This window comes from Trichomycterus rosablanca, chromosome 9, assembly GCF_030014385.1.
Source record: "Trichomycterus rosablanca isolate fTriRos1 chromosome 9, fTriRos1.hap1, whole genome shotgun sequence".
Classification (NCBI taxonomy): Eukaryota; Metazoa; Chordata; class Actinopteri; order Siluriformes; family Trichomycteridae; genus Trichomycterus; species Trichomycterus rosablanca.
The window spans coordinates 5,598,900-5,624,241 of NC_085996.1; the positions used below are offsets into that span (position 1 = coordinate 5,598,900).

Here is a 25,342-nt window from a genome sequence, read left to right on the forward strand (position 1 = left end):
GTAAAGTGTTGTCGGTGCTGCCGGCCTGGAGGGTGCTGAAAAGAAGGGCGACAGAAGAACATGCAGAGGGTGGATTGGATTCCGTCTGCACTGAGGTTCTCTACAGAAATCTGCCTTTACTGACAGGGAGGAACTGACAGAGACAGGTGTAGCCTAGCGGTTAAGGTACAGGACTGATAATCGAAGGGTCGCTGGTTCAAGCCCCACCTCTGCCAGGTTGCCACTGTTGGGCCCTTGAGCAAGGCCCTCAACCCTCAACTGCTTAGACAGTATACTGTTACAGTTCTGCAAGTCGCTTTGGATTAAAGTGTCTGCTAAATGCTGAAAATGTAAATGACAGGTCGCCAGAACACACAGGGAAATGTGAAAGTGTGTCCAAATTACAAGAAAATCTTACAGAACTGACACGTACAATAATAAGTATTTATTTACAAGTAAATAAACGTTTGTTTATAACTTAAAACCAAGAAAATGAGGATTTTACAAGATTTTAAATTTCATTTCTTAAAACAGGCAAACTAACAGCAAAAACGACACAGCGAATGGTTAGTGTTAAACACAGTCATCAAGGTTTTTTAAAATAAAATCTATTTTATACCAGATCGCTTCCAAAAATATAAGTAAGAAAAGTAAAATTAAGAACTTTTTACCTATAAAACTTCAAATTAATTCAAGAGGTGACCAAGCAAAATGTACAATGAATACAGTTTTAACGTTTAGCAAAAACAAACAGAAGAAAGCACTTTTTTATTTAAAACAGGACGCAGGTTCATCATTTGTGGAAACAGTTTTAAGGCGGTCGAGGCACCTCCAGGGCTCATAAACCTGAGATTCACCTTATATTTCATTTTAATATCTTAAAAACAACATATTAAAAGTTTTTGACACTCAAAACTAATCAGTGTGGCTGTTATATTTAAAATAAAACTGGATAAAACGTATTTCGTCTATCATAGTTGTAAAATCTAAACAGTGAATAGGAGGTAACGCTGCTGATTTAAAATCATTCCTTCACTAACAATCCCTCCTCTGATTCCCTGGGAGATCCTCAATAGAAAGATACTGACTAAATGGGCACAAATTCCCACAGATATACTTCAAAGCCCTGTAAGAAGAGACTTTTAGAAGGTCACGGTCAGGTGTCCAAATACTTCTGGCCACATAGTGTGGATGCATTCCAAAGCGTCTCATACAACATACATCTCACACTGCGGGTGAGTTGGTTAGAATGGGTCAATAATTATTATTCATTTTACAAAGTGGTCAGGGTCACAGTGGGTGCAAGGCTGCATAGGACACACTTGCTTGTTCACAGCTAAGTACAATTTAGAGAAGCCAGTTAAACAGAGACCTTGAGGGGGACTCAGAAGAAAGTATTAGGGTTTTAGGGGGTGCTATAACTACAGGTCTCATGAAAAAGCCGAACCTCACAGGCAGGTCTCATCTAACGCGAGCGGAGTCGGACTCGGCGTCTGTTCTAGTCCAGGTTCCGTGTTTTTCTCCTCTGTCCTGCTCTTCTGGCTGATCTCCTCCATCAGGAGAACGTTCGCACTCCTCCACTGTCTGTACTTACTGGCATCCAGATCTGAATCACTCAGAATCTGCTCTATGCTCAGCAGGTCCGTCTCTTTGGCCTGGAACACACAAGAAAACACCGGTCACAATGATCAGAGTCGTCCAAACGACGTACCTCACGCTACAATGCGTCATTACCACGCCGCTGGTAACAAGTGGTTCGAATCCCAGGCTTGGGCCACAAATACAGAAGGTGCATGGCGATACTTGAACCTAACCATCGAGTGGATACAAATCAGTACTCCCTTAGTGCTGGTCCCAAGCCCGGATAAGTAGACGTGTCAGGAAGGTCATCCGACGTAAAAACTTGAGCCAAATCAAACGTGTGGACACATTATCTGCTTTGGCGACTCATAATGTGGGTAACTGAGGGAAAAAATTCATAAACTTTATCCTGATCCGGGTCACAGTGGCTCTGGAGCCTAGCATCAAAGCATCAAACCATCTAATGACACTGCTTACTCACATCCAATCCACCTAATGACAAGTTTTGAAGGGTAAGTAAGCTGTGCTGTGCAGCTTTAGATCATCGGGTTTGATCCTGTGCTCCATTCATGGATTTGGTATATATTTTATTATTTAAAAGCTGTTTATTGAGTAAGTGTGTGCCTTCCTCCCACTGCAACCCTGATCAGGATAGAGAGGTAGGTCTGTTGGTCATATTTTGGGATTCTGGGTTCCAGTTACTGTGTGTGGGAGATTTAGTATGTTCCAGTATTTAAAAGCTGGACAAACATTTGGACAGTAGGAGACTAATGGGTTGAGCTTTGGGCTATCAATCGAAAGCTTGTAGGTTCAAATCCTGGGTGCGTCATGCAGTAGCTGATCCTGGTCTCTGACCCCAGGTTCCAAACGAGCTGGGATACGTTGGAAAAAGAATGTATTTGTACAGTGTATGAATATATATATATATATTTATGAATAATAAAGGCGCTCTATATGATGGTTGTCTTGGTGAACGCTGCCATGTAAATGCTTCCATCTGCTGGCTGAAATCAGGCATTACACCTCATCAACACATTTAAATTTTCAGCATTTAGCGGACGCTTTTATCCAAAGCGACTTACAGTACAGTTACAGTATACAATCTGAGCAGTTGAGGGTTAAGGGCCTTGCTCAAGGGCCAAACAGCAGCAACCTGGCAGTGGTGGGGCTTGAAACAGCAACCTTTTGATAACTAGTCCAGTACCCTAACCACTAGGCTATGGCTTGCCCTAGCAATACAGCGAACACAGTGCAAGCAATCGAGGATTAAGGGCCCTGCAGGGGTATCTAGCAGCAGTGGGGCTTGAACCAGCAACCTTCAAATCAGCATAGATATTTCTGAGCTTTAAATCAGAGCTGTAGGACTAACGTGGGCGTGTTTCATTCAAAGGAAAGTATTTAAGGAACCTGAAAACGTACGTTACCTTACACGAGAGGAACCGTTTCTCTTCTTTCAAAGAATTTATTTTAGGAAGTATTATTATAGGCTTCCAACTTAGCAGTAACAGTTTAGGGAAGGCCCTTTTCTATTTCTGCATGACTATGGCCCTTGATCTCTGTATACGCCCACAATTGTGTCCGCCATGTGGACCATGTGCTGGTCCTAGTAATCATGGACGTAGTGCAGTAATTTTTAAGCTGAAAATTAAGACATAAATAAATCAAATTTGACACCATTTGTTGAGGTTTTATTGGATGTGCAGATGATGTGACTGTAATTCATACGTCTGACATCATGGTGTACGTCCTTACATTCACACTGACCATAACGGATGTCCAGAGGTGGCTATTTATATGAGAATGATAATTTACATGCACATTTTAGACATTTGGCAAACGCCTTCATCCAAAACAACAATTGTTAATGACTACAATATGTGCAAATGAGGCTTAAGGGCCTTGCTCAGGGGCCCAGCAACCTTGTAATTACCAGGCCAGTGCCCTTAACCGCTTCTGAACTGGTCATGGCGAGCTACAAAACAAACCCTTGACAGAAATGATACCTTTAATGTGCTGTTGAGAGCTCGAACCAGGTGCAGCTTCTCGTTGACGGCGTCGTCTTTACAGCGCCTGACGAAGGACGAGCGGTAGTCCCGTTTGGTTACGAGCTGGGGCGCACCACACAGGGACAGACTGGCATGTTTCAGGTGCAGATATAACATCTCCAGCTCGTCGGACGGAGGACCTGTGCAACAACGGCGTCTCATTACTAGATCGAGTGTAACATCATCATTAAAAGTAAATAAAGCTGTCACTGTTGTGGAAAACAAGGTAAAAAAAACCAGGGTATTATTAATGGTACAAGAGAATATAAACATAAAGGATATAAAATATTAAATAATAATACAATGTTAGATAAACATGCACATTAATGAAGGTAGAATAGAATTGGGTGAACGTGTGTACGTGTATTTAGTATAACATGTACAGGGTTGTTTTTATTTCAAGGTATTTTCTGTTTATGCATTTTCCCTCCCAATCTAGTTGTACCTAATTACCCAACAGTAATTTGCCTCTAGTGCTACAGACCTCCACTCCTGACCAGACAGCGTCGCATTGTGACACGCCCCCTTCGACACGTGTGCAGTACTGACCGCTTCTTTTTCACCAGCAGGAAGCGGGTTCATACGGAGATCCGTATCGTGCATAAAGAGTCATAAATTGATACCCGATCAGCCAGCAGAGGTTGTAATTGCTGGCCCGCCCCTGACATACACAGTGTGTGTAAGGTACGACTCTCCCCAGTCAGTGTAGGCATCTACAGCAGCAAAGGAGATATAACTGGGGGATTGGATATGACTAAATTGGGAGAAAATGAGGGAAAAGTACAGAAATAGAATACATTTATATACTATTTTATTTGGATTTACCACCGTGTTCAGCACGTTTTGTGCTTTTATGCCATGTCAGGTATTATGTTTCAGTTTGTTTATAGTTTATAGTTTCTTTACACATTAATTCCACTTTATATTTATGTTCTTATGGCTCAGATATAGAAAATAGAATAAATGCTGGTCACTCACGATCATCGCCCCGGTAGTCCTGCAGTCGGCCGACGTCTGGCTCCTCGCTGACGGAGACGGAGGGACAGTCCGAGTCCATGCTGAGCTCCAGCCACGACTCGCTGTCTGAGCTCACACACTCTGTGTTACACACCGGGGACTCGAGGGGAAGCATCGCCCGGGACGGGGACGAGCAGGAGCGTGGTGGAGGCAGACGACCCTGTCATTTTAACAAAGTGTAGTTTTATCCTTCTGTACTCTCCCCTTGTACTATGGGTCAAAAACGCCCTGCGTCCACTAACCACCCAAAATAAAGCAGCCTGATCGAATTTAAAACCCCAAATCTATTTTGCATTAAGAAACAACCTGTCAATCATCACAAACTTTGGGAATATTTGGGGTCACTCTAGTAAAAATCTGGTGCTTTCCTATATCAGTTGGAGCAGTTGTAGCCTAGCAGTTAAGGTACTGGACTAGTAATCGAAAGGTTGCTGGTTCAACCCCCACCACTGCCAGGTTGTCACTGTTGCACCCTTAAACAAGGACTTTGGATGCTTACACTGTATACTGTCCCAGTTCTGTAAGACGCTTTGGATAAACGCGTCCACTAAATTCCGAATATGTAACTGTTTTCTGGACGGTCATTTTTGACCCATTAGATGACACAAGGGTCGATTTCCTGCTTAATTACATCAGGTTACAGTCAGAATGACGTCAAAATCTCACTGTAATACATATAAATACATCTTTATCAATGATACTGTGTATTAAATGAAGCATTGCACCTTGCACACTTCTCCACTAGACTGATTGTATATAACTGCTTTATGCTACTTCCGCCTCAAGGGCACCTCACAGCAAGAAGGTCCTGGGTTCGATCCCCAGGTGGGGCGGTCCGGGTCATTTCTGTGTGGAGTTTGCATGTTCTCCCCGTGTGTGCGTGGGTTTCCTCCGGGTGCTCCGGTTTCCTCCCACAGTCCAAAAACATGCAGCCAGGCTAATTGGAGACACTGAATTGTCCTATAGGTACCAGCCGCTAGGATGCATAAACCAGTGCACTGTAGTGCCGGTCCCAAGCCCAGATAAACTAGCTGACCTGAGTCCATGGATCTAAGGGATCTACAGGGTTTATATTCTCTACACATATCTGAGATATATCCTGGGCCGAATCCGTTCAGTGATTTATAGACTAATAGCAGCACTTTGAACTCTATTCTGGAACTAACCCGGAAGCCAGTGTGGAGATTTTAGAACTGGAGTGATGTGCTGAGGTGTGAATGAACAGACTGCCAGCTTGGCTAAAAGAGGAAGCTCCTCGTTTTGTTATAACAGTTTAACTGTCTTCTAACAGCAAATTTCCTCTTCTAGCTGCTCAAATCTTAAGAATAAATAAATAAGAGCTGGATCACCTTCAAAGTGTTTATACCACTCACATTTATAGAACTGGCTGTTAGCTGCTCGGTGCTCTGGGCTCCAGTTTCCACCGATTCTTCCACTTCATCCTCATCGTCACTCGCTTCACTGTAACACTCTAAACACTCTACACACACACACACACACACACACAGTTATAACAACACACAGATGCTGTGACCAGTAACCACAGTATTAAAACAGAACTGGTGTAGTGGTAATTACGACCCAGTTTGATTAAGATCTGGTGTATTTGTGGTCCATTTCTATACAAAAGAACAAAAACGGGTCACGTTATTTTTAATCTGTTTGACTAATGAAGAGGTGCTTAACCTCTTTTTTACTATTTTATTTATTTATGGGGGGCATTGGATCCATATATAATAGAAAAAGAAACCCTACTACTACTACTTCCTTGTGATCGTGACCCGCATCATTGATTTGGCACAGTTTTTATGCCGGATGCCCTTCCTGGCACGACCCTCTTTATTTATCCGGGCTTGTGACCGGCACTACAGTGCACTGGTTCATGCATCCTAGCGGCCGGGTACCTATAGGACAATTCAGTGTCTCCAATTAGCCTGGCCGCATGTTTTTGGACTGTGGGAGGGAACTGTGGGGAACCCACGCAGACACAGGGAGAACAGGCAAACTCTGCACAGAAAGGACCCGGACCGCCCCACCAGGGGATCGAACCCAGGACCTTCTTGCTGTGAGGCGACAGTGCTACCCGCTTAGCCACCGTGCCGCCCCATAGAAAAAGAAACCCTAAATATTAAAATAATATCCACAACCTGGTCAAAACTACTCAGTTAAAAGATATTGAGTATATTTATGCTTGCCCACCAGTGCTGTCATCTAGAGCTTGCGAGTTCGAATTTCAGCTCTGCTAATGATCGGCCGGACACTGACCGGCCAGTCCGAGGGAGGGAAGCCCTAGGAATTCCACATAACTGCTAAACCTGAAATGAGGCGGGGGATAACGGGGATCAGTACGTGACTCTCTGTGTGCTATACGGATCTCCGTATGAACCCATCTCATACAAGTGAAAATAAGTGGTCAGCTACTGCACACATAACGGAGGGGGGTTTGTGTTAAGGTCTGCAGGAAAATTATTCTCCTAAATATTTCTGAATATTTTGTTTTTTAAAAGTCTCTTGGACTGATTCTGTCACGTCCCAACCCGGTGTGTTTGTTTGTTTATTAGGATTTTAACGTCATGTTTTACACTTTGGTTACATTCATGACAGGAACGGTAGTTACTCATTACACAAGATTCACCAGTTCACAAGGTTATATCGAACACACGAAGTAAACCCACGCAGACACGGGGAGAACATGCAAACTCCACACAGAAAGGACCCGGACCACCCCACCTGGGGACAGTGCTACCCACTGAGCCACAGTGCCGCTCCCCAACCTGGTGTGTGTGGGTAATGGTGCTCTTCGCTACCTGTACTGACGACTTCTACGGGTTCCTTCTTGCTTGAAGCTATGGTTAGCTTGCTCAGCCACCTGGTATTACAGAAATAAAAGCATAAAAAAGCAGTTAAAGAAAATTCATGCATATAGAATACAGCCATGTATAAAATCAACCAGAGAGGTGCGTTCCCTGACAAGAATGCGAGTGTGCTTGCAGCTCAGCAACAGCAGATTGTGTGGGGGAAATAATATGTGATTGTGTGTATGCAAGCATGTATTTGCTGCAGGGTGAAAACACGTTTGCTCAGACAGGTGATTGCACCAAATACAAAACTGCATACACACAATCACCTGTCCGAGCAAAGGTAATTACAATCTGCACCAAATACATTTGGAGATTTTGGAGTGTGCCTGTGGGAATTTAGGCCTAATCACATTGCTCACAATAGATACTTACATCCCTAACAAATACATACTTGCACACACATAATCACCTGTGTGATCAAAGGTATTTATACTCCAAAATCGTGCTTGTACAATCACCTATCCAAGCGTTTACACTCTGCGAGGAAAGCTGTAGCCTAGTGATTAAGGTACTGGATTAGTGATCAGAAGGTTGCCAGTTCAAGCCCCACCACTACCAGGTTGCAACTGTTGGGCCCTTGAGCAAGGCCCTCAACCCTCAATTGCTTAAATTGTATACTGTCACAACTGTAAGTCGCTTTGGATAAAAGTAGGGATGCATCGATACCATTTTTTCCCAACCGAGTACAAGTACAAGTACATGTATTTTTGTACTTGCCGATACCGATACCAATACCTATTTAGAATGATGGAGTTAATGAGTTGGAGGTTAATAAATATTTTTGCAATGTTGGTGTTTTGTTGTTATGTTTTGTAGAGAACGATCAGGTCAGAAATACTGTAAAACGTGTGTGTGCTGATGTATTCTGATATAAACTATATTATCCCCCTGTCCCACCTGTTTACACTCCTCTCCTGCATTTCCCCTCACACCGTATGCTGCATTCTCATTGGCTGTTCGACACGTCACTCATTCCCAGTCGCACATCTCAGATATCTGACATGGTAGAAAACTCGATCCGGTCGGGGAGCGCTCGGCGAGCCGGTCGGATCGAGTTGTTGGATAGTTCACACTCAGCGATCGAGAGTCGAGTTTTGATCGCTGAGCGAACGCCGAGTTGCTCCTGAGCCGGCAAATCTAGCGCCGACCAGCCGCCGAGCGAAAATCAGGGCAAAAATCGTGTAGTGTGAACCAGGCATAACGCAGCAACGTGCACTAGGCACACGGTATCGGATGTTTAGTATCGGAGCCTCGTTTGCGAGTACGAGTACAAGTTAATGAGCGTGGTATCGGGAAAATACCCGATACCAGTATCGGTACTCATGCATCTCTAGATGAAAGCGTCTGCTAAATGCCGAAAATGTAAATGTACACTCTGCACCAAATACAAAATTGCCTACACACATGTAAATGCTTCAAAAGGTGATTGTGTGTACAAGCATGTTTTTGGTGCAGAGTGTAAATACCTTTGCTCAGACAGGTGACTATGTGTGTGCCGGCATGTATTTGTTAGGGATGTAAGTATCTATTGTGAGAAATTGATTAGGCCTAAATTCCCACAGGCACACTCCAAAATATTGTAGAAAACCTTCCCAAATGAGTAAAGGTTGTCATTACCTTAAAAAGAGGGAGGTGGCCACCATATTAAAGCCCATGGTTTTGGAATTAGTGTCCAACAAGCTCATTGTGAGGTGTCCGGATACTTTTGGTCATGTACAGTGTACACCGCTTGCATGTAAATGCTTGTGAAACTCACTTGTGCATGTCGTGTGTGTTCTCGGCTGCAAAGAAGAGCGTCACGACTTGTGGGTGGCTGGCCTTTATAGCACTGCAGAACACAGAGCAGAGAACATGCACATACACATTAATATAAATACCCAGCATGCATCGTTAAGGCTGGCCGATTTAGTACAGGTTATGCTGGAAGTGCACCGGGCTGAACCGAGCTTGGTGCACGTGCGGTTCCGGAGGACGGAACATTTCGAATAAAACGAATCTATCAGACTGAAGTGTCACAATCGAGCTCGGTCAGCGTAGGAAGTGCAGGCGGGTGCGGATGTGTTTACCACACCATTTCCTGTCTGAAGACGGTGACAGCGGGCTAATTAGCACACATGTTAAGCACTCGGGGATCAAAACGCTTTCGGACTCCGAGGCCGTGCTGCACACAGGAACACACACAGGGTTCAAAATGCCATTTCGAAAGTTTACAGACGGTGGAGAAACACGTAAAAACGAAACTTCTTGAGGATGAATCAGTTCCTTTTACGAAGCGTGTTTATTTACACGTCAGATTCACATGTTGAGCTGGTGTGACTTATACAAACGTACTGTGATAAATAAGGGCAAAACAATTTCTGTAAAAGCAATCAACATTTCGACTTCTAGACAGTTTAATCAAAACAAGTGAATCTCTTTATTTAGGGACAGTGTAGCGTAGTAGGTAGATCTATGAGTTATCAACTGGAAAGCTCGAATCCCGAGCCCACCAGGTCCTTGAGCGAGGCCCTTAACTCGCTCGGTTTCACGGGCGCTATACAGTGTCTGACCCTGCGTTATGACCCCAGCTTCTAAACAAGCTGATATACATGAAAAAAAAAAAAACTTAATTGCACTGTACATGTACACGAAATGGTCAAAAGTATTTGGACTCCATTTATTTATTTATTCATCAGGATTTAACGTCATGTTTCACACACCTTGGTTACATTCATGACAGGAAACGGTAATTACTGCTTACACAAGATTCATCAGCTCACAAGTATAACCTCAAATACAGTCATGGACAATTTTGTATCTCTAATTCATCTCACTTGCACGTCTTTGGACTGTGGGAGGAAACCGGAGCTCCCGGAGGAAACCCACGCAGACACGGGGAGAACATGCAAACTCCACACAGAAAGGTGGACCCCATTTAAAAAACAAAATGGTATTAAAAAAAGAGTGACCGCTGTGTAATCTTTTCAGCTAGAACAACAGACACTTCTGAGAAGGCTTCTCACAAGACTTTGAAGTATGTCTGTGGGAATTTGTGCCCATTCAGTCAAAAGAGCATTTGCATGGATAGGCAAGAAAGTCTGAACTGATGTTCCAGTTCATTCCAGAGCTGGTGAGTGTGGGCTGAGGTCAGGGCTCTGTGCAGGACACTGGATTTCTTTCAACTAAGACCAGACATGCTGGAAAAGGAAAGGGCCCTCCCTTTGGAAGCATATCATTTCCTTTATATATGATTGATTTATTACAGCTGTCAGCAATTGTTGTGGCTAAAACACATGAATTCGATTATTAGAAGGGGTGTCCCAATACTTTTGTTCATATAGAGTATCTGTATTTGTGACAAATAAAGGCGTCCCATCTGCCCTAGATTATTACATTATTAAACTGTGGTTGGATCTTAACGTATATAATAATAGTTGACAAACCCAATTAAGATGATGTGATATGACCTAATGATGGTAAACGCAAAAGATAAATAAAATATAAATAAACAAATAAATAAATAAATATAAAAGAAATTACACAATGGTCTAAAACAGCTCCTTAACATCTGTGCAGTTTTGCTCTAACAAAAGTAAAGGGTTCACATATTTTGTTGAACCTTTCTTGACCAGCTATACAATTATTCCTTTGACTTAATGGGAACAAATTCCCACAGACATACGTCAAACACATGCGGCTGTTGTTCTAGCTGAAAAGATCCCATAGATTTCACTCTATTTTAATACCACTTGTTTTTGAAATTAGATTTACAACAAGCTCATTGTCGGGCATCCAAATACTTTTGGCCATACAGTTTACAGTATGTTTTGTTCACATGAACTGAACTGCTTGGTGATGGTTAAAGTTCTACTGAAACTACACATGTGTGGGGAAAATCAGTGCTGGTGGTTAAACTCAGCGGTCGTTACTCCGATATCTCACTTACTTTCCAAATCTACCAAACATCTGATCTAAAAAATAAGAATAAAAAACAAACTCACAATTTCCTCCTGCACTCCTGCGCCTGCTCCAGACTGAAGTCTCTCAGGTTGATGTAGCCCTCAGCTTTCTCGGCCTGCGTGACCCAACAGAAGAAGAGTCAACGTCTCAGGACGAAGCGGCTGCATCAGGCTGTTATACGGCGGTCTGATGGGATTAAAAGTCCTAAAGATCCACCATTAGTGCCTTTAATTTAATTCATAGCCAAACCCTGATTAATTACTGTTGATCAACAGGGTCGCTGATGATGGACGGGGTCGGTCTTTCTTATGCTAATCACCCGTCTTGTTCACTAGATCTAGATTACAGCCAGGTCTGATAAAACCACCTTCAATGAACACTCTTACACTCTTCTATTAATACTTTATACTTTAATATAAAAACTGAGTCTTCACCTATAATGCTTAATGCAATAGAAAACACAGAGCTGATTTTTTATTGTGCATACATAGACATTTCAGTTTGGATTTGGATGATTGTTTTGATTGTTGGGCGCTCAAGTGGAACAACAGTGGATCCTGTAAACTGTCCTCGTAAAGTGCCGGTCCCAGATAGAAATAGGAGGGTCGCGTCAGAAAGGGGTATCCAGTGTAAAAACTGGAGTACTGGACTAGACTTGCTGTTGGGTTTTATTGTTGGGTTTCCAAAAGATGGGGCAAAATCAGCCTGGTCCAAAACATACATAACAAAGCTATTATTTTGTTTTATTTGTTATATAGCTCAAATCACTTTTCACCTCCACAGCCACCAATTCTGGATCTTTGACCACTTTACCTGACAGAATTGCAACCAACGGTTTCCGTTTCCTGACGTGGACGTGACTTTTATTACACTTTTTATATTACATACTACATTTTTATTCTATTTATTTAATAACATAGTGTGTGCAACATTACTTGTGTACTTTAATGTATCTTGAGCTGCTGTCATAACTGACTTTCCCTATGGGATTAATAAAGTTGTCTGTCTGTCTGTCTGTCTGTCTGTCTGTCTGTCTGTCTGTCTGTCTGTCTGTCTTATAGGGTTGAGGTCAGGGTTTTAGAAAGGAAACTGTAAAAGCTTCGTTTTAGCCTGATTTAGCCATTTCTAGATCGGCTGTGATCATTCGTGCCATTTTGTTGGAACACCCAAGCACCCAAGATTCAACCTTCTGCCTGATGGACACTTCTGGTGACCTAACTACTCAAGCATTGTATTATCAATCAGAGTGCAAAGTAAAGTCACATTTTGTCATCTGTCAAAGCAACTCTACAGAATCCAGGAACAAAAACCCTCTGCTGAGCAAGCTGAGGGCGACACGGGCAAGAAAAAAGTCCCCAAATTGTACAAGGAAGAAACCTTGAGAGGAACCAAACCCAACTGCATATCTGTCTTCTAGAACTTTTGCTGTTCCATGTAACCAGAAACAAACTCTGTTAATCATGGCAGACCTGGTTTGGTAGCTCTTAGACTCCAAATTCTTTTATTTTACTTCTATTTTATTTTACCCACAATTAACTTGGCCAGTCTTGACCAGGGCTCACTTGTAAAAGAGATTTTAACCTCGATGTGACTTCCCTGGTTAAATAAAAGTTAATAATAATAAAAAATAATAACTGCTGCAAGTCTACAAGCCGGAGAACAGACGAAATCAACGCAATCCAAAACATCTGTAAACTTTTGATCTGGACTGTAACTGCAGCATTAGTGTCAAAAACCCAATCTGACTCACCAATACACCATTGTACCAGTACAGTGAGCTCTCCTTCAGCACGAACCAGTACTTCTTCCATTTATTACCCAGGAACGCGCGGCTCTCTTTCTTTTTGTAGAGCCAGCCGTGGCAGTCCACCTTTCCCAGCTCCTTCACCGAGATCCTCCTCCGGCTCATCGTGGCATCGCCTGGCATCGGCCACGGAAACATGAACAGCTTAGCAGTGCAATTAGACCATCAGTAACATGACAAAGGTGAGCACAGCTACGAAAACTATGTGATACAATGAAAGCCACTAGGAATAAATAATGAATTTCTTTAATTGAGTCTCAGGTTGGTACTTACATCGAGTCGTCGCAGCGCTGAAGTCCTGCAGAGGAAACTTGAGGCGACAGTGAAACACAAAAGCTGAGAGGTTGAGTCACTCAAATACGACCCCGAGGCCACAAAAACAGCAGCTTGCACAGCTCAGCCAGTCAAGCTACAGTTCTAAAATCTCACTCTTACACACACACACATTTATACACTCACACATACACACTTCCCCTGCCACGAAACTGCCACATGTGTGTTAATGCTGTCAGGACCCTTGTCTCTGCACTGCACCACATTCACACGTCTTCATGAACATTCAGACAGACATGAAACACTTTGTGGGAGCCAAAATGTCACATCTAAATAATCAAATGAGTTTTACCCACACATGATGTAGGCCTAGGTTCAGCAAAATAACAAATAAAAATACAATAAAAATACACCGTTTTTTTTTATTCAAAGAGGACTGATTTGTTTCTTATCTTGAATTATATTCAACTGATAATAGTACCAAGAAAATATTTTAATGTTGTCACTGACTAATTTCACTAACTGGAATGTACAGGGGTTGGACAAAATAACTGAAACACCTGGTTTTAGACCACAATAATTTATTAGTATGGTGTAGGGCCTCCTTTTGCGGCCAATACAGCGTCAATTCGTCTTGGAAATGACATATACAAGTCCTGCACAGTGGTCAGAGGGATTTTAAGCCATTCTTCTTGCAGGATAGTGGCCAGGTCACTACGTGATGCTGGTGGAGGAAAACGTTTCCTGACTCGCTTCTCCAAAACACCCCAAAGTGGCTCAATAATATTTAGATCTGGTGACTGTGCAGGCCATGGGAGATGTTCAACTTCACTTTCATGTTCATCAAACCAATCTTTCACCAGTCTTGCTGTGTGTATTGGTGCATTGTCATCCTGATACACGGCACCGCCATTGGATGCACATGGTCCTCCAGAATGGTTCGGTAGTCCTTGGCAGTGACGCGCCCATCTAGCACAAGTATTGGGCCAAGGGAATGCCATGATATGGCAGCCCAAACGATCACTGATCCACCCCCATGCTTCACTCTGGGCATGCAACAGTCTGGGTGGTACGCTTCTTTGGGGCTTCTCCACACCGTAACTCTCCCGGATGTGGGGAAAACAGTAAAGGTGGACTCATCAGAGAACAATACATGTTTCACATTGTCCACAGCCCAAGATTTGCGCTCCTTGCACCATTGAAACCGACGTTTGGCATTGGCACGAGTGACCAAAGGTTTGGCTATAGCAGCCCGGCCGTGTATATCGACCCTGTGGAGCTCCCGACGGACAGTTCTGGTGGAAACAGGAGAGTTGAGGTGCACATTTAATTCTGCCGTGATTTGGGCAGCCGTGGTTTTATGTTTTTTGGATACAATCCGGGTTAGCACCCGAACATCCCTTTCAGACAGCTTCCTCTTGCGTCCACAGTTAATCCTGTTGGATGTGGTTTGTCCTTCTTGGTGGTATGCTGACATTACCCTGGATACCGTGGCTCTTGATACATCACAAAGACTTGCTGTCTTGGTCACAGATGCGCCAGCAAGACGTGCACCAACAATTTGTCCTCTTTTGAACTCTGGTATGTCACCCATAATGTTGTGTGCATTGCAATATTTTGAGCAAAACTGTGCTCTTACCCTGCTAATTGAACCTTCACACTCTGCTCTTACTGGTGCAATGTGCAATTAATGAAGATTGGCCACCAGACTGGTCCAATTTAGCCATGAAACCTCCCACACTAAAATGACAGGTGTTTCAGTTATTTTGTCCAACCCCTGTATATTTACACTATATAGCCAAAAGTATTGGGACACATGACTATGGGATTGTTGGACAAATGGTATTATGGTTGGACATATGGTTGGACAAATTGTATTCAGTGATAATTGTAAGTCGCTTTGGATAAAGGCATCTGCTAAATGCTGCAAATGTAAATGTATTAAAAAAGAGTGGCCTCTGTGTGATCTTTTCAGCTACAACAACAGCCACTTCTGAGAAGGCTTCTCACAAGATTTTGAAGTATGTCTGTTGGAACTTCCGCCCATTCAGTCAAAAATGCATGTGCATGGATGGGCAAGAAAGTCTAAACTAAGGTTCCAGTTCATCCCAGAGACGTTGAGTGTGACTGAGGTCAGGGTTTCTTTAAACAGAGCTTCTTTTCATGTCTTTATAGATCTACTTTTGCAATTGTGGTGGCATTAATTTAATAATTAGAAGGTGTCCCAATACTACAAGGCAGGAATGCCCTGGACAGGTATTCAAACCCCTATCATACTTAGTAAATCGGGCCTGTGTAGACGCTAGCACCACTGAGATTTGTACCCGGACCTCAGTGGGTTAGTGTAATAGACTGCTGTGCCACCTCAGTGTTCAGTTTTAATGTATAATGTGTTTACAAGGACGATCTGTGTTGTTATCACATTATAACTTTATGAATTCAATAATGAAAAAGAAGGTCTGGTTAATAGAACAATACAATATGTGATGATAACATTGACAGAAAGTGTACTGTACAGTAATTTATCATGATATTGCTATTGTACTGTCATATCACCCAGCCATAAACACTTACAGACTTCTCCATGTTGTTTACTACAGGAGAGGCGGAGAGCAAGTTCTGCAAAACAGACAAAGAAAGCACCACATTAGAGACTGAAAGTACTACTGAAGTTCTCGTATACTGAATAAAACTTCATCAGGCTGCTTCTGCTTTAAAGCACTACTGAAATTTCTCAAGCAATCATGACATTCATACTATTAAAAACACATTTCTTTGCAAATGTTTATGCCGAGGTACCTGATATTCAGGGGATAAACATACATACTCCCATAAAAACCCATACTATGTCTTTTTTTCGGGACATTCTCTTAGTCCTTTTATAAGAAAACTGAGGGAATACACAAATAAAATGGGACAAATGTGTGTTGACCCTCATAAATCAGGTGATGGCTACACTACAAGCAATAAAAATAATCAATAGAGCAAATAATTATAAAGTTTAAAACAACCAGAGCTGTAATGAGTTAGTATTGAAGAGGCCATATGTGTATTTTACCCCACAGACAGTGAGGAGGATGTTTAGGAAAGCAAGACATTCCTTAAGGACCATAGTTAAATATCTTAAAAATTTGGCCTCCATGGTCAAGAAGCTAAATTTGGGTTTTGGTTTGAACCTTCCAGTAGGATAATAATGTAAAATATGCTGTTTAATGACCAAAGAATCAAGCTTCAGCCATGAACACATCAGTCCCCTGATCTAAACCCCATTACAAAGCTGGGAAGTGAACCAAGGTTGAGTCTACAAGAGAGGACTGCAGACTTTCTGAGTATAAAGAAACAACCAAAATGATTATGTGTGATTGTAATTAACACACTGCAGACACAGTATGTAGAAAATATATTAAAATAATTAAGTACTTGTGCATGTAACAGTACTTGTTACTAGTCTACACAATGCAACAACAGAAAACCAGACCGTGGTGAGTTTACTGACAGTATGATTCAGTTACCTGTAGCCAACACTGCAATTCGTGTAGTTTCCAGGTCGTGTATAAAATAGCTCTCAGTAATACGTGTGTGCTCATTATGGTAACAAACAAAAACCAAACCTAAATTTGGCAAACCACCGCTGAAGCATTTAACCTAGAAATGCTTGCAGCAGAGCCCTATATGGTTTGTCAATTCATTATCGAATCGGTTCACCTAAATGAGTCTTTAAATGATTCCCAAGAGCGAATCGATTCGCAAACGCGAACAGAGAACAGTGAATAAAAGTCTGTTAGCTCGTCCCCTCACCTAAAACTATATATATAACTATATGTATAAACTAAATTTACATATTATACATATTGTATTCATTAAAATATACATAGTGTAAAAACAATATATATGAGTTAAAATGTTTAGACTACATAAGCATCTTATAAAGACAGAATTTAGAGATTTTTAGAACAAGCACCGCTGAGCTTATGCTACTATGCTATGCTACTATAATATGCTACTAGCGGTGGGTAGTATAGTAGGCTGCTAATTCACCTTGATGTTGTTAATAATATTAATATTACTCATTTTGTTGTTAATATAATAATAAAATACTAATTATTACCACTACTACAGAAGTAGCAACTTACAGTAGTGATATATCAGTAACATTTCCTTACTCTAGTACAAATAGACAACAGCATAAAACACAAATTTGCTAAAACCCTTTTAAAACTGAAGTAAAGGTAGAAGATTTTAGAGTTAGTTTCAGCTGAAGTGCTCAGTGAACGCGTTTAATCATCTTTTAATGCCTGTCTTGCTCAAGTTCTGATCGGTGGATCAAACCGAGCTGGACTTGTGGGGAAAAGGGTTTGATAAATTCTCTAAGGCAGGTTGGGGCTGGTTTGTTTTTGGCTTTATAGGCAGGCATCATTGTCTTAAACTGAATGTGGGCAGCTACATGAGGACAGAAGATGGTGCAGCAGTGGGATGAAGTGTGGGTTGGCAGCATCTGGTTTTGGTTTCATTTTGACTCAGTTGAAGGGGTTTAATAGTGGACGCGGGGGCATCTGCCAGGAAGGAGTTGCAGTAGTCCAGCCTTGAGATGATAAGTAACTGGACAAGAATCTGAGTAGCTTTTATGAAGAAAAATGTTCAATTAGTTTGATGTTGTAGAGAAGGAACCAGCATGATCTTGTCATGTCAGCTACATGAGAAGGGAAGGACAGCTGACTGTACAGGACAACACCACGGTTGTATACATTATCAGATGTTTTGATCTGAGAGTCTTTGAGGGAAATGGCTAGATCCTGGGTTGGGTCTGATCTCCAGGAACATGGCCAGCCATATCACCTCAATCTTACTGGGGTTAAGTTTCAGGTGATTAGCTGCAGGCTGAGACTTGTGTGTCCGAAGGAAGGACTGGATGTGTTGAGTTTATACAACATAGAAATCCTTACAAACACCATGGAAGGATATGATCTTACCAATAGAGCTGTTGTAAATGGAAAACAGAAGAGAACCAAGCACAGAGCCCTGAGGGACACCAGTTGAAAGCTTGCATGGAGGAGATACAGATTATTTGTTATAGTTGTTCTTCTTATTGTTGTTGTTATTATTATTGTTAGTGTTACTATTTAATTGGATTTTTGTCAAAAATATTATTATTTATTATATTAAATATATACTGTACTGTATATAATATATTGAAATTTTTTTTATTTATTGATATTTACTTATGTTAAACACAAGATGGCGGTGGTAAGCAAGATTCCATGTTTGAACACAACGTTGAAGCAGCCACCAAAGTGGGTGTCGCACAGTAACATAGACCCTAAAGTCCCGAATTCGATCCTTGCGGTATGGCGATGAGGATATTTGCATGTTGTCCATGTGTCCACCCCCCAAAACATGCAAAATGTGAATGATCTGCACCAAATTGCCCTATACATGTTGTATTTCTGCCTTGTTCCCTTCTTTTTGGCTTCTCTGAACCCACCTCGACCCTGATGAAGTAAAAGTAAAATGTAATGAAATAAATAAACAACACTAGCACTCTTGAGTCATGTTTCATATCATGATTTTATTCTTTATTATCAGGAACACAATGGTGATGTAAATGTACACTGTCCTTTCATTTTTTATTTACTGTTATTAGTACATTTGTACAGAAGAGCAGCTTGTGATCAGTAATGCTAATAAATGAATGTTATATATTACTCTATCAACAGAAATGTAATTAAAATCCACTTGTTTTCGGGTTATTACTGTGTTAAATATTCAAAAGAATGTTGATACTGATTTGTTAATGCGAAACGTCTTGTTTCAATACTTAGCAGTGAAGAAGGCACAGAAAGTGAATTAAACAAGGCCATTCAGACATACATTTAAATACACATTTCTTCTCAGGTTGTGCACACAGAGCATAACGGGTTGTAAATAAACTATTTCCAAAACAAAGAAAGAAAAAATTTGGATAAGAGAAAACTGAACTGCACAAAGCAAAGTCCTTATGGTAAAGCCACTTCTGAAGTTACTTCATACCCTGCAAGGCCAGATCCTATGTTTTTACTACATGAATGGAAAGACGGCTATTTAATGACTTCTGCAACTAAATTATTCTAACATATGTTTTAGGCACAAGAAACACCCTTACACATTCAACCCCTTACTCAGCAATACTTAGGGAGGGAGGTAGGGAATAACCAGAGCCCAGTATTTATCTTCCACTGATCAGCACTATACCGGATCAGGACATACAACAGCGATACATCCTGGAAATGAGACCAGTTCATCACCTAGAGGCAAAAAATAGACCTACTGCCATTGGGAGGTGGGGGAAACCAGAATGTCCTGAGAATACACCTGCAGACCCTAGGAGAACAGGCCAAACTTCCTCACAGGCAAGTGACTTCAAGTAGGGCTTGAACTCGGATCCCTTGGACCCATGCAGTACCCAGAAGTAAAGCATGTGGACACAAAGAGAACAGGAGACTGACACTCCTGTGTCCAAAGACGAGATGCAAACTCAGATACCCAGCACCATGGTGCTATCTGGGTAAGTTAAGGCAGTGGTAGCTCAGCAGTTCAGCAGGTTGCTGGTTCCAGCCCCATCCACCGCCACATTGCCACTGAGCAAGGACCTTAAGCCTCAATGTAAACAGTCAGAAATGAAAGTCACTTTAAATGAAAGAAGTTAATGTACAATGATAGTTTCTTTTTTGCCAGAATGTTTGTTTAAAATCAATCGATAAAGAATAATACTGAGTGTGGATGGTAAACAGTGTTATACCTGAAGGAATACATTAGTAACAGCAGCATAAGTCCAGAGATCCTCACAGTGTTTATTAGTAACAGTCCATAGAACCTCACAGTGTTAATCAGTAACAGTCCACAGAACCTCACAGTGTTCATCTGTAAGAGTCCAGAGATCCTGTGTTCTTCTCTAGGAGTCCACACATCCCACAGAAGTCCACAGATGCTCACAGTGTTCCTCAGCAAGACTTAAAAGATCCTTACAGTGTTCTCTTGTAAGAGTCCAGAGATCTTGTGTTCTTCTGTAGAAGTCCACAGATCCTCACAGTGTTCATCTGTAAGAGTCCACAGATCTCCACAGTGTTAATCTGTAAAAGCCCAGAGATCCTGTGTTCTTGTCTAGAAGTCCAGAGATCCTCACAGTGTTCCTCAGCAAGACTTAACAGATCCTCACAGTGTTCTCCGGTTAAGATCCTCAGTGTTCATCTGTAAGAGTGCAGAGATCCTGTGTTCTTCTCTAGAAGTCCACAGATCCTCACAGTGTTCTCATGTTAAGAGTCCAAAGATCCTCAGTGTTCTTCTCTACATGCCCACAGATCCTCACAGCGATCATCAATGTGTGAACAGTTTAAGTCTGGCAAACCAGGCGCTGAGAGACGAGACCTCTGTGGTCCGTCTTGATGACCGCGTGCCTCGGTTCTTGCGTCGCGTAGAGTCGCGGTACGACGTGGTGGTGTTATTTTGCAGCTCGGTGTTAATGAAACACTGGCTGCCCCGGATGTGATCCACCCCGCGGAGCAGTTGTCGCTCGCTGGGAGCCCGGTAAGGTACAGAAAAACATGGACCTTCTTCAGAGATGGGAGGAATCCGCTCATTACTCATGAACGTGCGCAACAGGCCCTCACCTGAGAGACAGAAAGAATAACATGATAATAAGATTCTAGTAAAAAAAAGTGCATTTACAGGACATCGAAAAGACTTATTAGGTTTTATTAGTCTTCGTTTTGATTGTTACACAACAATTTAGAGTAGCTAGTTCACCTTTTGCATATTCTTTGGTGGGGAAGAGGGGGGACTGGTGTACCCTAAGTGAACCCACATGGAAACAAGGATGTTGGAGATGCTTTCAGGCCCTAGATAGCATCTGAAAAGTGATAGACTGGTAATATAATGAATGTTTTACCTCTGACATCTTCTCATGCAGCCACAACATTATTAAGACAAATTATTTTGAGTCATGAGTAACTTTTACCCTATTTTATTAAAAAAACAAAGCATTTTGAAGCAGCATCTAGTACTCTAGTATTAATGTTATGGTTGTTATTGTTGCTTTTATTATTATTTATTTATTTATTTATTCATTCATCATCTCTTTTTCCAACCTTTTCATCCTGGTCAGGGTGGCGGTGGGCCTGATTAACTGGGCCTGCCATTCACTCCCAGCAACTTCGCTGCATATTTTACACCACAATTTAGAAGGTGGAACCAACTGAAAGCAAAATTGGCCACGTCCGATTACTTAAATGTTAGTAAATCAAACCCTTTTTGATGCAATGCTTTATTATTTGCATGTGTATTTGGGAGAGATTATTCATGTTGACAGTGTTTAAACTCATTAAATTCATTCATTCCAAAATAAAAAGCTAAGTACATTTAGCCCTTGAGCAAGACCCTTAGCTACACATCTGGATTACAGTTGACTGAACTTGTTCCTCCGTTTGAAAAGAGAGCATCTAGCCAAACCCCTCGGTGATTACATGACGAGAATGTAGCTCGCGTGTGCTTATGTGGTCTATAAAAAGCTCGGAGCTACAGCAGGTGATCGTGTCAGTTTGCTTCTGATTTCTGCTCTTACCTTTCCTTCCAAAAGTCCAGGGGGTGTCAGACAGGCCCACGCAGGAGTCTGCAGGCATGGAAACGGGTCGCGGCCTTCCTGCAGGGCACACACACAGACACACACAGGGTTATAATCAGGTATAATTAGCATCATTCATGTGTACGCATATAAATCCGACTCAAATTGAGCTAATAACACGCGGTTTTCTCCCAGCATTCAGTTTAGAGCAAATACTTTCAGCCATCGCGTGTTACAAAGTGGTTTTAAATTGATGTTTGGTTACAGAAAGCGCCGGGACCTTCCGTGTCTGTGTTTGCCCTGCTGTGTTTGCACATGGGTTGATCCAGTGCATTGGAGGAGCATTCGGTCCCCTGAACCAGGCCTCCCACAAGATTCTGGAGTGTGTTTATGGGAATGTGCGCTCATTTAGACATAAGAGCATTTGTGAGATCACCCTACATTAGGTCACCCCACTAAATTTAAAGACTAGTGAGGTGACCTGTCATTTGAAAGACCCTCGAAAATGTGGCCTCATTTAGTAAATCAGAACTTTCCAACTTGTAGTGAATATGTAATGTAAATCCAACCAGATAACACCATCCTTACTGTAAAATACAGTGGTGGTAGCATCATGTTAAGAGCATGTTTTTAGCAGCTGGCCAGGCAGGCATCTACATAGAGAAATGATTGGCTGTGTCTGAGGGAAATTTGGATGGTCAAGGCCCCATGATAAACATAATAAACGTCCTGTTTAGGGTGTGTTACTGCACTGCGCCCAGTGATCCCAGGCAAAGCTAACTCACTGCGACCCTGGCCAAAATAAAGCAGTGGTAAAACAGTAAAGGAAACCTGCAGATGTAGGATGTAAGTGAGATTGAGGTGGTGCAGGTTCATCTTACCTCTGGTGGATGGGCGCTGGCGCAGTCTGGCCTGTGGCACGGCACTTTCTGGAGGAGGAGAGATGCTAATGTTGGGTTTGCTGATGTAATCTATCAAGTTAGAGCGCCGCCGAGACGCCCGGTCCACGGACGAGTTTGGGGACTCGTGTATCTTCTGCCTCATCCTGACACCCGAGTGTGCAGTGTGAGCCCCGTCTCTACAGATCAGGAGAGAAAATAAAACGTATATGCGTCATAAATAATACTGATATACAGCTGAAGTCGAAAGTTTACATACACCTGTAAGGGACACTTGGGTCACGACTATCTTGGGAGGTTTTTTGTCCAAAAATACTTCATTTTTGATAACATGACAAAATCATCTGGGTTAAAAATAGACAAACATTGATTAATATTCTAAATTTGGTGGCATGGATGGTTTAATTTGGTGGTATGGCCTGGTAAGGCTGCTTCTGTAAGGGTTCACCACAGCAGATCATTCGTCTCTATCTGTCCTTGTCCTGAACATCCTCTTCTGTCCTACAAATCACCAGCATGTCCTCCATCCTTACCACCCTGCTCCTGATATAATTCTCATCCCTTTTCTGCACATGCTCAACCCATCTCAATCTGGCCTCCTTAACTTTGTCTTGGCCTTATAATTCTGCAAGACTCTGTGGAGTCATGGAGGATGCCAGTGTGTCTGAGGGGGCGTGTGACAGCCTCACACGAGTGTGTCTGAGTGTGACAGCCTCGGCCCTCCTCGATTTGGGGTAAGGGTGGCGGCAGTGACAAGAGAGAGATAAGCTCCAATTTACCACGACAGGATTGGGTAAAAAAGGAGGGAAATGCTCCATGGAACAGTGGTATCGTTGCCAAGTTGGGGAAGAAAACCTAAACTATTATTCGAAGAGGAAATTTGTCCATTCGGTCAGATGTACTTTGAGAAGCACAAAAAGCTTCATCATGATTTTAAAGCTGCTGGAACACAGAACTAGAACACTATCCTCAGCCGAGAGAGCTTTACCATAGGTTTTTAGGATTTTGGAATGGCTAATTCAGCTGGGAATGATTTTTAATAATATGAGAGGTTGAACAGCAGGAGTTTTGAGTGAAGGGGGAAAACAGGGTTACTCACCTTGGGGTGTAGGGCATGGCCGGAGGAGGGGGCAAATACAGATCCAAAATAGCCGGCTTCTCTTTTTTAGCAGAGATTTCCATGTTAGTCTGGGATGGCTGGGCAACAGGAACGAGAGAGGAACTCTTAAAAGGAGAAAAACAACTTTTAAATCAGTGGTGAAGAGATCGTACTGCTCTCGTATCTCATTCCCAAAATAATATGTACACGATTTATTTTTAACTACAAATGCAGTAGATTGACATATTTGGTGTCTGTGCCTCTGTTTAAACTCGATATTAGTTCAAAATAGGCCCAAACAGCCCAGAACTCGATGGTCCGAATACTTTTGGCCTTTACAAAGCTAAAACAAACCATTAGCTGATGGACTGAAGGGGAACGATGGGCATTAAAAACGACGGCTCAATACCACAGCTTTAAAAAAGCAGTTGTAGCCTAGTGGTTAAGGTACTGGACTAGTAATGAAAAGGTCGCTGGTTTAAGCCCAATCTGCCAGGCTGACACTGTTGGGCCCCTGAGCAAGGCCCTTAACCCTCAACTGCTTAGACAATATACTGTCACAGTACTGTAAGTCTCTTTGGATAAAAGTGTCTGCTAAGTGCTGAAATGTAAAAAATATGAACTAATTTTCCTCAAACTATTAGTAAAAAAAATACAAGAAAAACTGAACCTGTGACGTCACACTTGAGCATAGACTTGGTAAATGGGCTATTAATAACCGGGTTAAGGGCCTCACTCAAGGGCCCAACAGTGGCTGCATGGCAGAGGCAGAATTCAAACCCACAACCTTCACAGTTCTCTCCACTAGGTGAACACTAGTCATTGCTCATTGACGTCATTGGTCCATTTTTCTGTTTTTATTTCATGTTCTGGCTTTAAGTAAAAATAATACATTTGTTTTTTCTAAGCTCGGCTGTTACGGAGCCATTTTTTAAACCCTGAATAATAACCAAACCTGACTGTTCCCCTGTAACCAGGTTGTGGAGAGGGCTTGTGGAGCGGGTGGAGCAGTAAGAGTTCAGTGGACTGAGCTTAACGTCCTCAATAGACTCCTGACATTTAGAGGACATCAATCAGGGTTAAACACACATCCTGAAGTGTAGGAACCTAATTCCACACCAACACACACCCATTGTGCCTTGACATCAAAAGTCACGAGGGATGTCAGCCAAAAACTTCACATTGTGTAAGTATATACAGTCCCTTCACCTACTGGCACCTCTGGTAAAGATAAATTAAATCAACTGGAACT

At 42.1% G+C, this 25,342-nt stretch overlaps 1 protein-coding gene across 1 annotated transcript in view; it reads right to left on the reverse strand.

Annotated features, from left to right (window-relative positions):
- Positions 1-504: 504 nt before the first annotated feature.
- LOC134320489 (connector enhancer of kinase suppressor of ras 3-like) overlaps positions 505-25,342 on the reverse strand; it is a 51,049-nt gene continuing 26,211 nt past the window's right edge. Inside the window, exons 10-24 of the mRNA XM_063001895.1 lie at positions 24,091-24,215; positions 22,974-23,170; positions 22,093-22,170; positions 20,863-21,142; positions 20,388-20,427; positions 16,074-16,118; positions 13,500-13,536; positions 13,173-13,342; positions 11,464-11,537; positions 9,240-9,311; positions 7,430-7,491; positions 5,996-6,102; positions 4,584-4,782; positions 3,564-3,745; positions 505-1,634 (exon numbers count right to left, since the gene is read on the reverse strand). Of these exons, the coding sequence (XP_062857965.1) occupies positions 1,428-1,634; positions 3,564-3,745; positions 4,584-4,782; positions 5,996-6,102; positions 7,430-7,491; positions 9,240-9,311; positions 11,464-11,537; positions 13,173-13,342; positions 13,500-13,536; positions 16,074-16,118; positions 20,388-20,427; positions 20,863-21,142; positions 22,093-22,170; positions 22,974-23,170; positions 24,091-24,215 (1,875 nt within the window). The 3' untranslated portion in view covers positions 505-1,427. The remainder of the gene's footprint in view (positions 1,635-3,563; positions 3,746-4,583; positions 4,783-5,995; positions 6,103-7,429; positions 7,492-9,239; positions 9,312-11,463; positions 11,538-13,172; positions 13,343-13,499; positions 13,537-16,073; positions 16,119-20,387; positions 20,428-20,862; positions 21,143-22,092; positions 22,171-22,973; positions 23,171-24,090; positions 24,216-25,342) is intronic.